The sequence below is a fragment of the Mastigoproctus giganteus genome, chromosome 13, assembly GCF_048544385.1.
Source record: "Mastigoproctus giganteus isolate SK-2022 chromosome 13, ASM4854438v1, whole genome shotgun sequence".
In the NCBI taxonomy this organism is placed as follows: Eukaryota; Metazoa; Arthropoda; class Arachnida; order Uropygi; family Thelyphonidae; genus Mastigoproctus; species Mastigoproctus giganteus.
The window spans coordinates 42,306,278-42,318,903 of NC_143587.1; the positions used below are offsets into that span (position 1 = coordinate 42,306,278).

At 38.0% G+C, this 12,626-nt stretch overlaps 1 protein-coding gene across 3 annotated transcripts in view; it reads right to left on the reverse strand.

Moving 5' to 3' along the window:
- Positions 1-12,626, reverse strand: part of GluRS-m (putative glutamate--tRNA ligase, mitochondrial) — a 193,548-nt gene that overhangs the window by 133,318 nt on the left and 47,604 nt on the right. For all 3 annotated transcript variants that reach the window (XM_090387441.1, XM_090387440.1, XM_090387442.1), the window contains 2 exons: positions 11,038-11,085; positions 4,507-4,677 (listed from right to left, as the gene is read on the reverse strand). In XM_090387441.1, coding sequence (XP_090243567.1) covers positions 4,507-4,677; positions 11,038-11,085 — 219 coding nt within the window. The remainder of the gene's footprint in view (positions 1-4,506; positions 4,678-11,037; positions 11,086-12,626) is intronic.

A 12,626-nucleotide genomic window follows, 5' to 3' on the forward strand; every position in this document is an offset into this window, starting at 1 on the left:
GTGAATCCCCCCAAGCTAGCAGTTTTCCAACCCACCTAACACTGCCTCAATAGCATCAGCAAATAATTCTTGCACCCTTTATATTTAAGTGTATCCCATCCCTGTAGAAGCAGTCTCTCCTGTTAGTAAGTACAGACCACACTGGAAAAATCTACCCCATGAGCCTTACACAATCTCTCCAGGGCCAAACTGATTGACAAGGCTCTCATCATATACTCCCTCCTGTTGTGTCTGGGCAGAATTGCAGACACTTTCAAATTTAACTCTAACTTGCAACTTTTTTTTCAGCATTGACCTATACTAGTTAAGTAAATCTGCAGATCTCTTATTCTTAAGGTCATTAATGCCATCATGAACAACAATATCACCTTTTGTGCCCTTAAAAGATGATATCTGCCCTACAACATCTTCAACGTTCGCCCCTGGCAGACATACCCCTGTCCTGTTCCACTTATCCTTTTTGCATAATATATTCCTCGTCTCCCTGACAATAACTAGCTCCTGTGGGACCAGCACATTCTGCCTTGGAGATTGCTGCTGTTTTGCCTGATGCACAGGAGTTAGTTCTGGTATTAAGCTGGGAAGCTGAGAACTTGATGGGCCCCTCATATTAATTTCTTTGAGGGCATCTACCGTACACCTCAAGCACTCATGGACCCCCATCAGAAAGCTGAGTTGGTGCCTAATTTCTTCACAGTCTCTGCACCTAGCACACACAAAGACATCCTCCTTGGCTAGATCATGTCCTGTTCTAGAAAGTTCTTCAAACGTTTCATATTTTGCACATTTTTTTAGACTGATGCGTTAGAGAATCGGCCCGTTCGGTTCTCTCCTGAGCCACAGCACTCCTGTTACTTTGTGCCCATTGCTTTGCTGCTCGTGGGTCATGATTCCATTTAAGTATAATTTAATTAACAATGAAATTTAATAAGATTAATAAATTTTACTGATTAACTGCTAATACTATACTAATCTAGCAGATTTCTAATACAGTGCTATGTATTTCAGTACCTAGTTTTACGTTAAACCTTACACTATGAAGTTTGGGCTTGACATTACGCTATTCCATATCGTATAACAATGGCAGCAAGTTACGAACAGTAAAATTTACGGACATTAAGTATTAACTTTCAAAATTGATATCTATATTCAAAATAAACCACAGAGCTTGACTAGAATTATAAAGCTACTTATAGAAAATAATTTAGTATAACAATTAAGTCAATAAAACAATTAAATATAAATAAAAACTTTGCGTTTGCCGGAGCTGCAAAAATCTTGGCCAAGATTTTTATTATTTTATTTTATTCAACGAAGCCAAAATACTTAGTGTCCAACATATTTATACTAGACTATTAATTGCAGAAACCATCAAAATTAAATTACTTGAGAATTCTATTAATGTTCATTGTCCATATCTAATCTCCAATGGTCTTTTTACACACACGTGTGAAGACAAATAATTTTTGTATTTAAGATTCCGGCTGACACATACTCAGTAATTTCTATTCCTGCTAGGTAATTTTCTTCCTGAAGCTGACAGACCAAAAAGCCCTGTTAGCTTCAGGAAGAAAAGTTTATTTTAAAATTTGTGTTGAACTTGTTTTAATTTTTTAACTGTTTTTTTTTAATTAATTTTATTACTGTAATCATTTTGCAATAATTTTATATATGTTTATTTGGTGGAGAGTGTCATTAGGAAGTGTTCTATCATATTAAGGTAAATTTTTCTTATTCTTCTACAAATTTTAATGCCTGTATACTTTTCATGTGCTATTTTCAAAATCTTACTTAACTTGTCATCCTCAACTAGTGAGATAATTAATGGAGACCAGATTTTGCCAGATGTGATAAATTTCTATATTTTTAATTCTATAAATACTCTTTTTTTTAATATAAAGATTAATCGAGGCACAATTCTGGAGAAAATAAAGTTGTAAAATCTTAAATAAACGACTGTCTTATTTTTACATGGTTCCTCATTTAGTGTTGACTCAAGGGTGTTTTAAATCTGTGCAAGTTTAAAACTAGAAGAATCCACAGAAGTATGGATGTTGTCTGGTATCCATTTCTTTCTCAGCAAAAAGTTCCAAGCCTGAGTTTTCTGTTGCCTCCATCTCTATATCTGTTTGTTCTTGCATTTGAGATGAGGCAGTTTTGATTGCTTTTCCTTGCCACTCACTTTTGGTAGAGTTGATACAGCAGGTGGTATTGATATAGGTGTGGCAATTGATTGGCTCTTTTGAGTTGGTTTTTACAAACTCAGTAAATGGCAGGAAGAAAAGTAAATGACTTTGATGGTGGTATGTCACCTCTGTTTATGTCCTTCCTTCCTTAATTCCCAGAAACCTGGGGGAGGGGGTTTGCTGTTATTTACTAGTTGGATGCATTTTCTGGCCACTTGATGGGAAATGTTCAGTTATGTTTTCAGTTTTTGAATTTTTCTCTTCCTTTCATTGCTGACATGCTTGAGAGTATATCAGGTGCTCTTCTGGGCAATTTCTACAAATTACCTTTGGTGTGGAACATTCCTTGCTGCCACGGTCTTTGGCACCACATGAAACAAAGACAGGGGAGCTAGACAAGCTGTTTATGAGTGGCTGTACTTTTCGCACTTAAAATTACATTGAATGAAAACTTGAGTAGGAATGAGATTCCCATCCAGGCTACATACATACATTCATTTGAAAGGTGTCACACCTTGATCTTTCAGTTCAGAGCAGATCTCTTCCTAGAGATACGAAGATCCCACTCTGATATGACACCTTGTGAAGAGTTCAGAGTTTTATAGGGGTCTCACCAGTGGTCTCAAACTGGTGGCCTGCGGGCTGCATCCCCCCCCCCCCAGAAGCAATTTTATACGGCCCGCAAATACATTTCAATTATGTATTTGTTGTAAATACGGTGCTTACATTCACTCTCATTTTGTTAAAAAAAAATTCCGGTCCGTCAGCTGCTTTCAGATCGTGCATTCGGCCCGCATACAATTTGAGTTTGAGACCACTGATGTAGGCAGTAACTAGGATTTCCAACATAAAGACAGGAACTAAAGATCCAGCAGAAATATACACCAATGAGCCAAAACATTATAACCATCTACCTAATATGATGTTAGTCCTCCATGTGCAGCCAAAACAGCTTGTTGGCAAGACATGAATGCTACAAGATTTCTAAATGTGTCTTGTGGTATCTAGTACCAACACATAACCAGCAGATCCTTTAACTCCTGTAAGGCCTGTCGTGGTTGAGATGCTGCAGATCCAACACAAACCATAGATGCTCAATGGGATTGATGTCTGGGGAATTTGGCGGCCAGGGAAATACCTGGAAGTCTTCCGCGAACCAGTCTCGAACAATCTGGGTGGTGTGGCATGGCGCATTATCCTGCTGAAAGATGGCACCGCCAGAGTGAAAAACCATTGCCACGAAAGGATGTACCTGGTCAGCAATAATGTTTAGGTTGGTGATACGTCAGAGTGCCTGACACATGGATGACTGGACCCAGGGTATCCCCCAGCAGGACATCACCCAAAGCATTACACCACTGCCACTGGCTTGTTTTGGTCACATTGTGCATCCAATGCCCCATCACTTCCCCAGGTAAACGACACACACCTGGCCGTCCACATGGTGCAATAGGAAATGCGATTCATCGGACCAGATGACCTGTCAATCACTCAAGGTCCTGTTTTGATGCTTGCGTGCCCATTGTAGGCACTGTCACCAGTAAACTGTGGTTAGCATGGGCACTCAGAGCAGCCCCATTTTCAGCAGGGTTCGATGTACTGTGTGTGTGTGCGTGTGTGTGTGTGTGTTGTGACACATTACTCCCGTCACCAGCAACTGGTGAGTTGCGCCACAGTCGCCCTTCTGTTGCCACATACCATCCGGAAGAACCTTCCCTCACCTCAAGCATCGATGAGCCGTAGTCGTCCAACACCTCGCAGGCGGTTTATGCGTTTCCCCTCCTCAGACCACTTTCAGTAGGTACTAACCATGGCTGACCGTGAGCACCCCACCAGCTGTGCTGTTTCGGATATACTCTGACACAGTCGTCTGGCCATTACAATTTGGCCTTTGTCAAACTCGCTTAAGTTCGCTGCCTTTCCCATCTGAAGAACAAGAGCAACACTGATTACGGAGCTCAGTATCAGGTGTTTTTTATACCATGTCCCGACCCACACATGCACCATAGTTCACCTGCGGTTGCTTCAATTTGCATAACGACTCGCTGGGCATAATGTTTTGGCTCATTGGTGTATGCTCATGGATTAATACATGTTATATAATTATTGTTTTAATATTGTATTAGAGGTGTTATAATAAAATTATATAGATCCTTGTGTGTGTGTGTGTGTGTGTGTGTGTGTGTGTGTGTGTGTGTGTGTGTGTGTGTGTGTGTGTGCAAATGCACACATTTCTTAATCCTAAAGCAATAAGCTGATAAGAAAGGAAATAATTACAAAACTGACATCTGTATCTCATTATTAACAAACTTTCTCTTACCTTAAAACGAACAGTATAGGACTGAGAATTTTTAAGATATTCTTTTATATCTTCTGCAGAAAGATGTCGACATTTGTTATCATAACGTGGATGATGATGAGCACGAATAGCTTCTTTGCGTAATAAATTTAAACGATTCTCAGTGCAAAAGCATCTATATGCTGCTCCAACCTTAACAAGTCACAGGAAATATTAATATTAATTTAGAATATAAGTGGAAATAAAATAAAAAAAAGTATAAGGATGATTCAGAATTCACCCCAAATTTATTTTTTAGCAAGAACCTTATATGTATTACACTGACAATATTATTACTCCTTTTCAAGATAGTCTCCCTGTGCACTGATATATATATTTATTCCATCATAGTAGCAAGGCACTAACTGGGCAGAGAAAGATACAGACTGGTTATATAGCCACTTCGGAATGCTGCGCTTGAGTACTAAAGAATTTCTTCCCTTCCAGATACTTATTCATTGGTCTGAGCAAGTGAAAACTGTTAAAAGCCAAGTCCTGGCTCATGATTTCTCAGCCCAAAGGTTCCAGCACTGTTGTAAAAGTTGCAGGACAAAGTTATGTACTGTCATACAGCAGGATCATCTACTTTCACAGTTTCTCAGGCCTGGCTCACACTTTTGTACAGCAAGTTACTGTCAAAACCTCAAAACCCTCACAGCAGAAAATCAACGTGAATTATTCCTGCATGACACTGGTCGTGTCTTGAATTTTTGGAGTTGCAGAGAGTCTGTAGCTACTCCATGCTGGAATGCTTGACTTAGGTGTGAAGTAGTGCACCCAGGTCTTGTTACGTTCTTACTACAGGAATGCATCTCCCTCCAATTCAAAACTGGTGCAAGTTTCTGTGGACACTGCGATACGCTGCATCTTCTGGTCAACTGTTAACATCTTTGGCATACACCACGCACATTTTTTTGAATAGCAAGTAGCTATGAATGTTTCTATTTTGAACACTTATGCACAATATGAATAGAATATAATGCACTCTAACACACCTGTTTGACAAAACCAGCTCCTAAATGTAACAAACGTTCATACTGGTGTGAACATTTGTTGCATTTAGGAGCTAGCTTCCAGATGAAACAAATATTCAACTCAGTCAGCTAGTGACTACATAAGGACCACAGATTTGCAGCAGGCTTCATTCTCTTTCATCAGAGATTCAATGACATGGCATCAATCCATACTTACAGTGTCAGGGTTTGATGCCATCTTATACCATGTGTCCACTATGTAAATGTTGGGACCATAATTTCATAGCAACAAGTGAGAGCTATTAAAAAAAAAAATATCCAGGTCAACCTTGAGCCACCAAGGACCAAATATTAACTTTTCTTATAAATGTATTTACAGAATATAATTGAGTATTGAGAGGTTTAGCCTGACTCAGAAATTCTATAAATATAAGAAAAAGTTTAATGGCCTTCTTTGCTCTTCTGATGGAATTAAATGATTAAATTAGTATTAGCATAAATTCAAATCACTGTATTTTTATTATATATAACTCTATATTAACATTGGCGAGTAACAATCATGTGGTAAAGCCATATCAAATTTTAAAAGAAATGAGTTGTAGTACACTTACTTTATATAATGCTTGTGATGAAGTATATAACATCTTATTGAAACTAAACTCAATAGTAACTGAAATTAAAATTTAAAAGTTTAAAAACAGAATGAAACCATTCAGATCATGCAAATAAAGGTAAACTCAATAGGAATTTTAAAAAATTGTAATCTGAAATGGGAAAGGTACTGAAGCATTAAGAAAAGAACACTAGAAACTAAATAATGGTTAACATAACCAAATTTGTTAAAATCAGGCTAATTAAAGGAAATATACAAAAATTCATATATAAACTTGCAAATAATTTACAATACAGGAATAAAATTGGAGAATTGAATTACATAAAATGGAAAAAAGTAAGAAAGAAAATAGGGGGAAAAAAAAAAAAAAAACTGTCAAATAAGGGTGAAGGAAAATTTACAGTAGAATTTTTCTGTATAGAATTTACAGAAAAATCTACCCCCATAAGTCTTTCAGTCTCTTCAGAGACAAACATTGACAAGGCTCTCAAGTGTGTTCTCCCTCCTATAGTGTTTGGGCAGGATTGCAGACACTTTCAATTTCAATCCCAACAAGCAATTTTTTCTCAGCTCTGCCCTGCACTTGTTAATTAAATCCTTAGATTTCTTACTCTTGATATCAGTAGCATATTACCAATGTGTACAACAATATCACCTTTTGTGCCTTTAAAAGATGATGACTGCTCTACAGTGCCATAAACTTTAGCCCTCTGGCATACGTACACTACTAGTAGTCCACCTGCCCTTTGTGGACGATATATATCCCACTTCCTTAACAATTGGCACTTTGACACTAATGATATCAAGAGTAGGAGACCGGCAGAATTGCTTAACAAGTACAGGTCACTGTTGAAAAAAAGCCGTGAAATAGGGTTGAATTTGAAAGTGTCTGCAATTCTGCACAGACACGATAAGAGGGAGTATATGATGAGAGCCTTGTCGATCAATTCGGCCCTGGAAAGATTGTGCAAGGCTCAAGGGGTAGAATTTTTTTCAGCCTGGATTGTACTTGTTAACAGGAGAGATTGCTTCTACAGGGATGGGTTACACTTAAATAGAGAGGGTGCAAGAATATTTGCTGATGCTATCGAGGCAGTGTTAGGTGGGTCGTAAAACTGCTAGCTTGGGGGGATACAAAGACAAATAGATTAACAGTAGCCACTGGCAGAGGTGAAAGAGATTCTTGCACTGCTTCTATTGGAATGAGCAGAAGCCTGAAAAACAAGATTCAAGATATTTCAGAGACTGCTGGGAGTCATTGCGATACAAGTAAACATATGGGTTGTGTTAGGGTAGCTAAGACTAGAAATAGGTGCATGTATACTTGCGTGTACGCCAATGCTAGGAGTTTAGTAAATAAATTTGATGAATTTGAGGTATTGCTCAAACCATCAAAGGCAGATATTGTTGGGATATCAGAGACTTGGTGTCACACAGATATAAGGAATGCAGAACTGGAATTTGGGGAGTACAATATCTACAGAAAGGATAGACTGGATAGGAAGGGAGGAGGGGTTATGCTATTAGTTAAGAAATACATAAAATCCAAGGAAGTGAAGCCAGTGGACATCGCAGGACAGTGCAGTGTCGAGTCAGTTTGGTGTGACATAAGCATTGGGAGATCAAAATTGAGAGTAGGAGTGTGCTATAGGCCTAATGACTCTGATGAGTATAATAAGAAACTGTACAGGGAAATAGAGTGGGCCAGTAAATCAGAGATTCTTATAATGGGAGATTTTAATTTCCCAGATCTTGACTGGAGTTTGGGGACTGGTCACTCACACACTAGCAAGGCTTTTGTGGATTTATTGGATGATTATTTTCTACATCAGCATGTTCGGGAGGCAATACTATTGATTTGATTATCAGCAGTGACTCTTCATGCATTAAGAATCTGCAGATAAAGGAACCAACCACTAGGTGGCAGTGATCACAGTGTGCTGAAGTGGGATTTACTCAAAGAGGTAACTGCCATTAGGGGTAAAGGGAAGGGTTATTGCTTTCGTAAAGGCGACTACGATGGACTGAGACAGTATTTAAATTCTATACAGTGGGACCAACTGATGATGTTACCAACAGCAAATGCAAAATGGGAAGCATTCAAAGAACTTATCTTGGAAGCTACTAGGCTTTACATACCAACTAAGAAATATTGTTCAAGGTTTAGGCCTAAATGGATGTCAGATGAACTGATGAGGCATATGGCAGAGAAGAAACATGCATGGGATACATACAAATTAACACATGACACAGAAGCGTATGATAGATACAAGTTGATCTGTAACCAAGTTACAAAGGAGGTTAGGCAGGCGAAGGCAGAGTACAAGAAATTTTTGGCAAGGGATGCAAAGAAAAACAGCAAAGAGTTCTTTACTTATGTAAACTCTAGAAGGAAGGGGATGAATCAGATTGGTCCACTTGATATCGATGGGTCAACTGTTGATGATCCTGCTCAGGTAGCTAACAAACTAAATGAATATTTTGCATCGACATTCACACATGAGGAGTTATTTAGCGAGGGGAAAGCCAGGGGTGTATTCAACTCTAGCAGTAAGCTAGAGAATCTTGTAATAACTGAGAATAAAGTGGAAGAGAAACTGTTGAAGATAAACACAAGAAAGGCACCTGGGGTGGATGGGATCTATCCAGTTATATTAAAGGAGGCAGCAGAGGAAGTAAGTAAACCCTTAGCCATAATTATGAGAGCTTCCTTGGACTCAGGGGAGGTACCCGCAGACTGGAGAAGTGCAAATGTCACCCCAATTCACAAAGGAGGATCAAAGGCTGACACAAGCATTATAGACCTGTGAGTTTAACTTCTGTTCCAGGAAAATTAATGGAGGCACTAGTTAAAGAGGCACTGCAGGATCATTTAGACAAGACTTCAGTTATAGCTCGGACACAGCATGGTTTTGTTAAGGGGAAGTCTTGCCTGACCAATTTGATTGGATACTATGATGCAGTCACAAAGGAACTGGATCCAGGGAATAAATTTGATATTATATACTTGGATCTTAGAAAGGCTTTTGATACTGTTGCACATGGAAGACTGCTGCACAAATTGGAGCAGTGTGACATTGGAGGCAAATTGCTGCTGTGGATAAAGGGGTGGCTGAGGGGGAGAAGACAGAGAGTGGTAATCAATGGATACTGCTCATTGTGGACTAATGTTATTAGTGGAGTTCCTCAGGGCTCAGTGTTGGGTCCATTATTGTTTTCTGTATTCATAAATGATATTGATGATGGTATATCAAGCTTAATGTCGAAGTTTGCAGACGATACAAAGGTAGGCAGGGTTGTCAAGGACGCTACTGACACTATGCTGCTGCAACAGGATCTGGAAAGGTTGAGCAGATGGGCTGAGAGGTGGCAAATGAAGTTTAACATTGACAAATGTAAAGTACTACACATGGGAAACAGCAACCCCAGAGCAACATATCAACTATGTGGTACTACACTGACAGTGGTAGAGAATGAAAGGGACCTGGGGGTGGTTGTGCAGGCAGATATGAAGTTCTCTGAGCAGTGCAGACGGGCTGCAAGAGTAGCTCATGGTGTATTGTCAATGATATATAGGAATATTTCTAGCAGGGATAAGGAGGTGATTATTCCCTTGTATAAGGCAATGGTCAGGCCACACCTAGAGTACTGTATACAGGTCTGGAGGCCTCATTTCAAGAAGGATGTAGAGCTGCTGGAACGAGTACAGAGAAGGGCAACAAGATTAGTGAATGGAACAAAGGGGTGCTCTTATGAAGAAAGGCTTAAGTTTTGCAAATTACAGTGTCTGGAGACTAGGCACCAGTGAGGTGATCTGATAGAGGTGTATAAAGCATTGAATGGTTTGAGCATGCTCAATGCTGATGGGATTCTTCCTCTCGCTCAGAATAATCACCTGAGAGGGCATAAATTCAAATTGAGGAAAGACAGATGTAGGATAGACGTGCGGAAATTTGCCTTTAGCCAGCGAATGGTTGGTTGGTGGAACAGACTTCCATCCCTTGTCGTGGAAGTTAATAGCCTAAATAAGTTTAAGGCTCAGCTGGACAGGTATTTTGAACGAACAGAGGGGTGAAGTGGAAGTGGTTTTTTTTTGGCTGATGCTGCATAAGCTTGCTTTCTTGCATCAAATGCCTCTACTAATGCTAATGCTAATTAAGCTGCCAACTACTTACTTCCTGGAGGATCAGGATCTCTGCTACTGAGGATGTCGTTACATTGTCTGCTGCTGAAGTATGGGCTCAAGCATTGGGCTGGGCAGCTGGGTGCTTGATAGGTTCCTTTCTTCTAATCCTTTAGGTGCATCAAACCTGCGTGCATCTGAAACAACTCTGTGTGCTTCTCACGTAAGCCCATCAGAATGCTGAATAGTTGAATGATGATAGTTGAACAGCACTATATTGTCAAGGAATGGACAGTGCAAGGAGTTCATTTATGCCTATGAGGAGTCTTAGAAGATGATTACAGTTAGTCATAACTATAAATAACCAAGATAACTGCAGAGCTTGGAGACTAGACATCTTAGAGGTGACCTGATCAAGGTGTTTAAGGGCCTTAAAGGAATAAGCAGAATGAATGGGAGAGGTATATTCATCTCACAGATGATCCTAGAAAGGTGGCACAAATATAAAGTTTGGGAAGCATGTTGGTAATCAATGAAATAAATTGCCTCCCAGATAGTTGTGGAGAGTCAAACAAAGTTCAAGGCAGAAGTGAAGTCATTTTTCAGAAATGGGCAAATTGTGATCAATGAATGGTTTTTCCCTTTCTTGGCAGATACAAAAACAAGTGGTTCTTTGCATAATTTGGCCTGATTAATACTAAAACTATAAGTTGGCTGATAGGCATGTATGATTTACAAATGTATAATATAATGTAATCATTAAAATTATGGTAATGTAATAATTAAAATAAGTTATAATTTACCTTGATTAAATCATTCACTTTCTCCTGGTATAATTTCAATCTTTCAGACTGAAAAACAAAATATTTTATTCAAAATGAGACAAATTCATATTAATTCTGTTACTTTCTTTATCATATAAAATATACTGTTCACATTTTTTTAACAAAAATAAATACAGCATATTATACAACTTACACTGAATAATTAAAATAGCCTAGGCAAAACCCAGTATCAGAAAACAAGCATTCATAGTTTTAGCCAAAACTAAAAAAAACTAATTTCATGAATTTGAGGCCTTATCCTTCTCAAAGTACTTGTAAAGAGTTGAAATTTTAGATACATAATTATAGGTTTGCATATTGCATAGTTTAAGGATATTCTGTCTGAAAAATTATTTTAAATTTATATAGTATAAATATTTGTAAAATAATAAGAGGAGTTTACCTCAATATAGTACGTAGAACACTTTCGTATGATTACACACTATACTGAACAATCGCTTGGTTCTTTCTGCATTCGCAACACAAATTAATGATCTGGTATACAACATTTCTTGTGGTGATTGCGACTCGTCTTACCAAGGTTCAACGCGATTTTCTCTTAATATTCGTGTAAATCAACATGAAGCCTCAGTTCGTGCTTCTCGTTCAGCAGCGTCAGAATTAGCCTTTCATGCCATTAACGAAAAACATACTTTTTTATTTAACGAGGCCAAAATACTTGATATTATTTGATCTCCGATGCGTGGACCTTTACGCGCATGCGTGAAGACAAATAATCACTATTTAAGTTTCAGGTTTAACCCGGTTCGGTAATTCTCATTCCTGTGATCACGATATATGGTTGAAAAGCGTTGTCAGCTTCAGGAAGGAAAATCGTTTTGAATATTTTCGTTAGATTCTTTTAATTGTGTTAATTTGATTTTTAATTGTTTTAAATTGATTTGAATTGTGTTCAATTGGTTTTTTAATTATTTAATTATTTATATTTTACTCTAATGTACCAGTAAGTTGTCGATTTTTTCGTTTTTTCCGTTTTAATTTCTGGAGGGTATCATACGGAAGTGTTCTATGTACTATATTGAGGTAAACTCCTCTTATAATTTTACAAATATTATTATCAACGTAGAACGTATTGAGTATTACAGCTCTTATTCATACTATCTAATAGTATAAATATAAAATTTTATTTAAATTTTATAATCTGAACTGTAATCATGTTACTATGGCTACTGATAAAATGTGGGTCCATCAAGAATTTTACAAAGATAAAAAGAAAACACTTTAAAGTGTTTACTTTAGGTGCTTGATGGGTCCCTTTCTTCTAATCCTTTAGGTGCATCAACCCTGTGTGCATCTGAAACAACCCTGTGTGCTTCTCACATAAGCCCATCTCACATACTTTAGTGTTTACTCGAGGCAGTGGATTTTCAGATGCTGAAAAGGGATAAGTAGTTTCGATATTTTTACCATATTCTTCGTTAAATAACATACTACATTCTGTTCTACAAAGATATTAAATAGGCTTAGTAATGTTCGTTAGCTTATTTTTTAAATTTAATGAGTGATTTTTGTAAGTTACGACTCACTGCTTGTACCGGTGTTGGCTC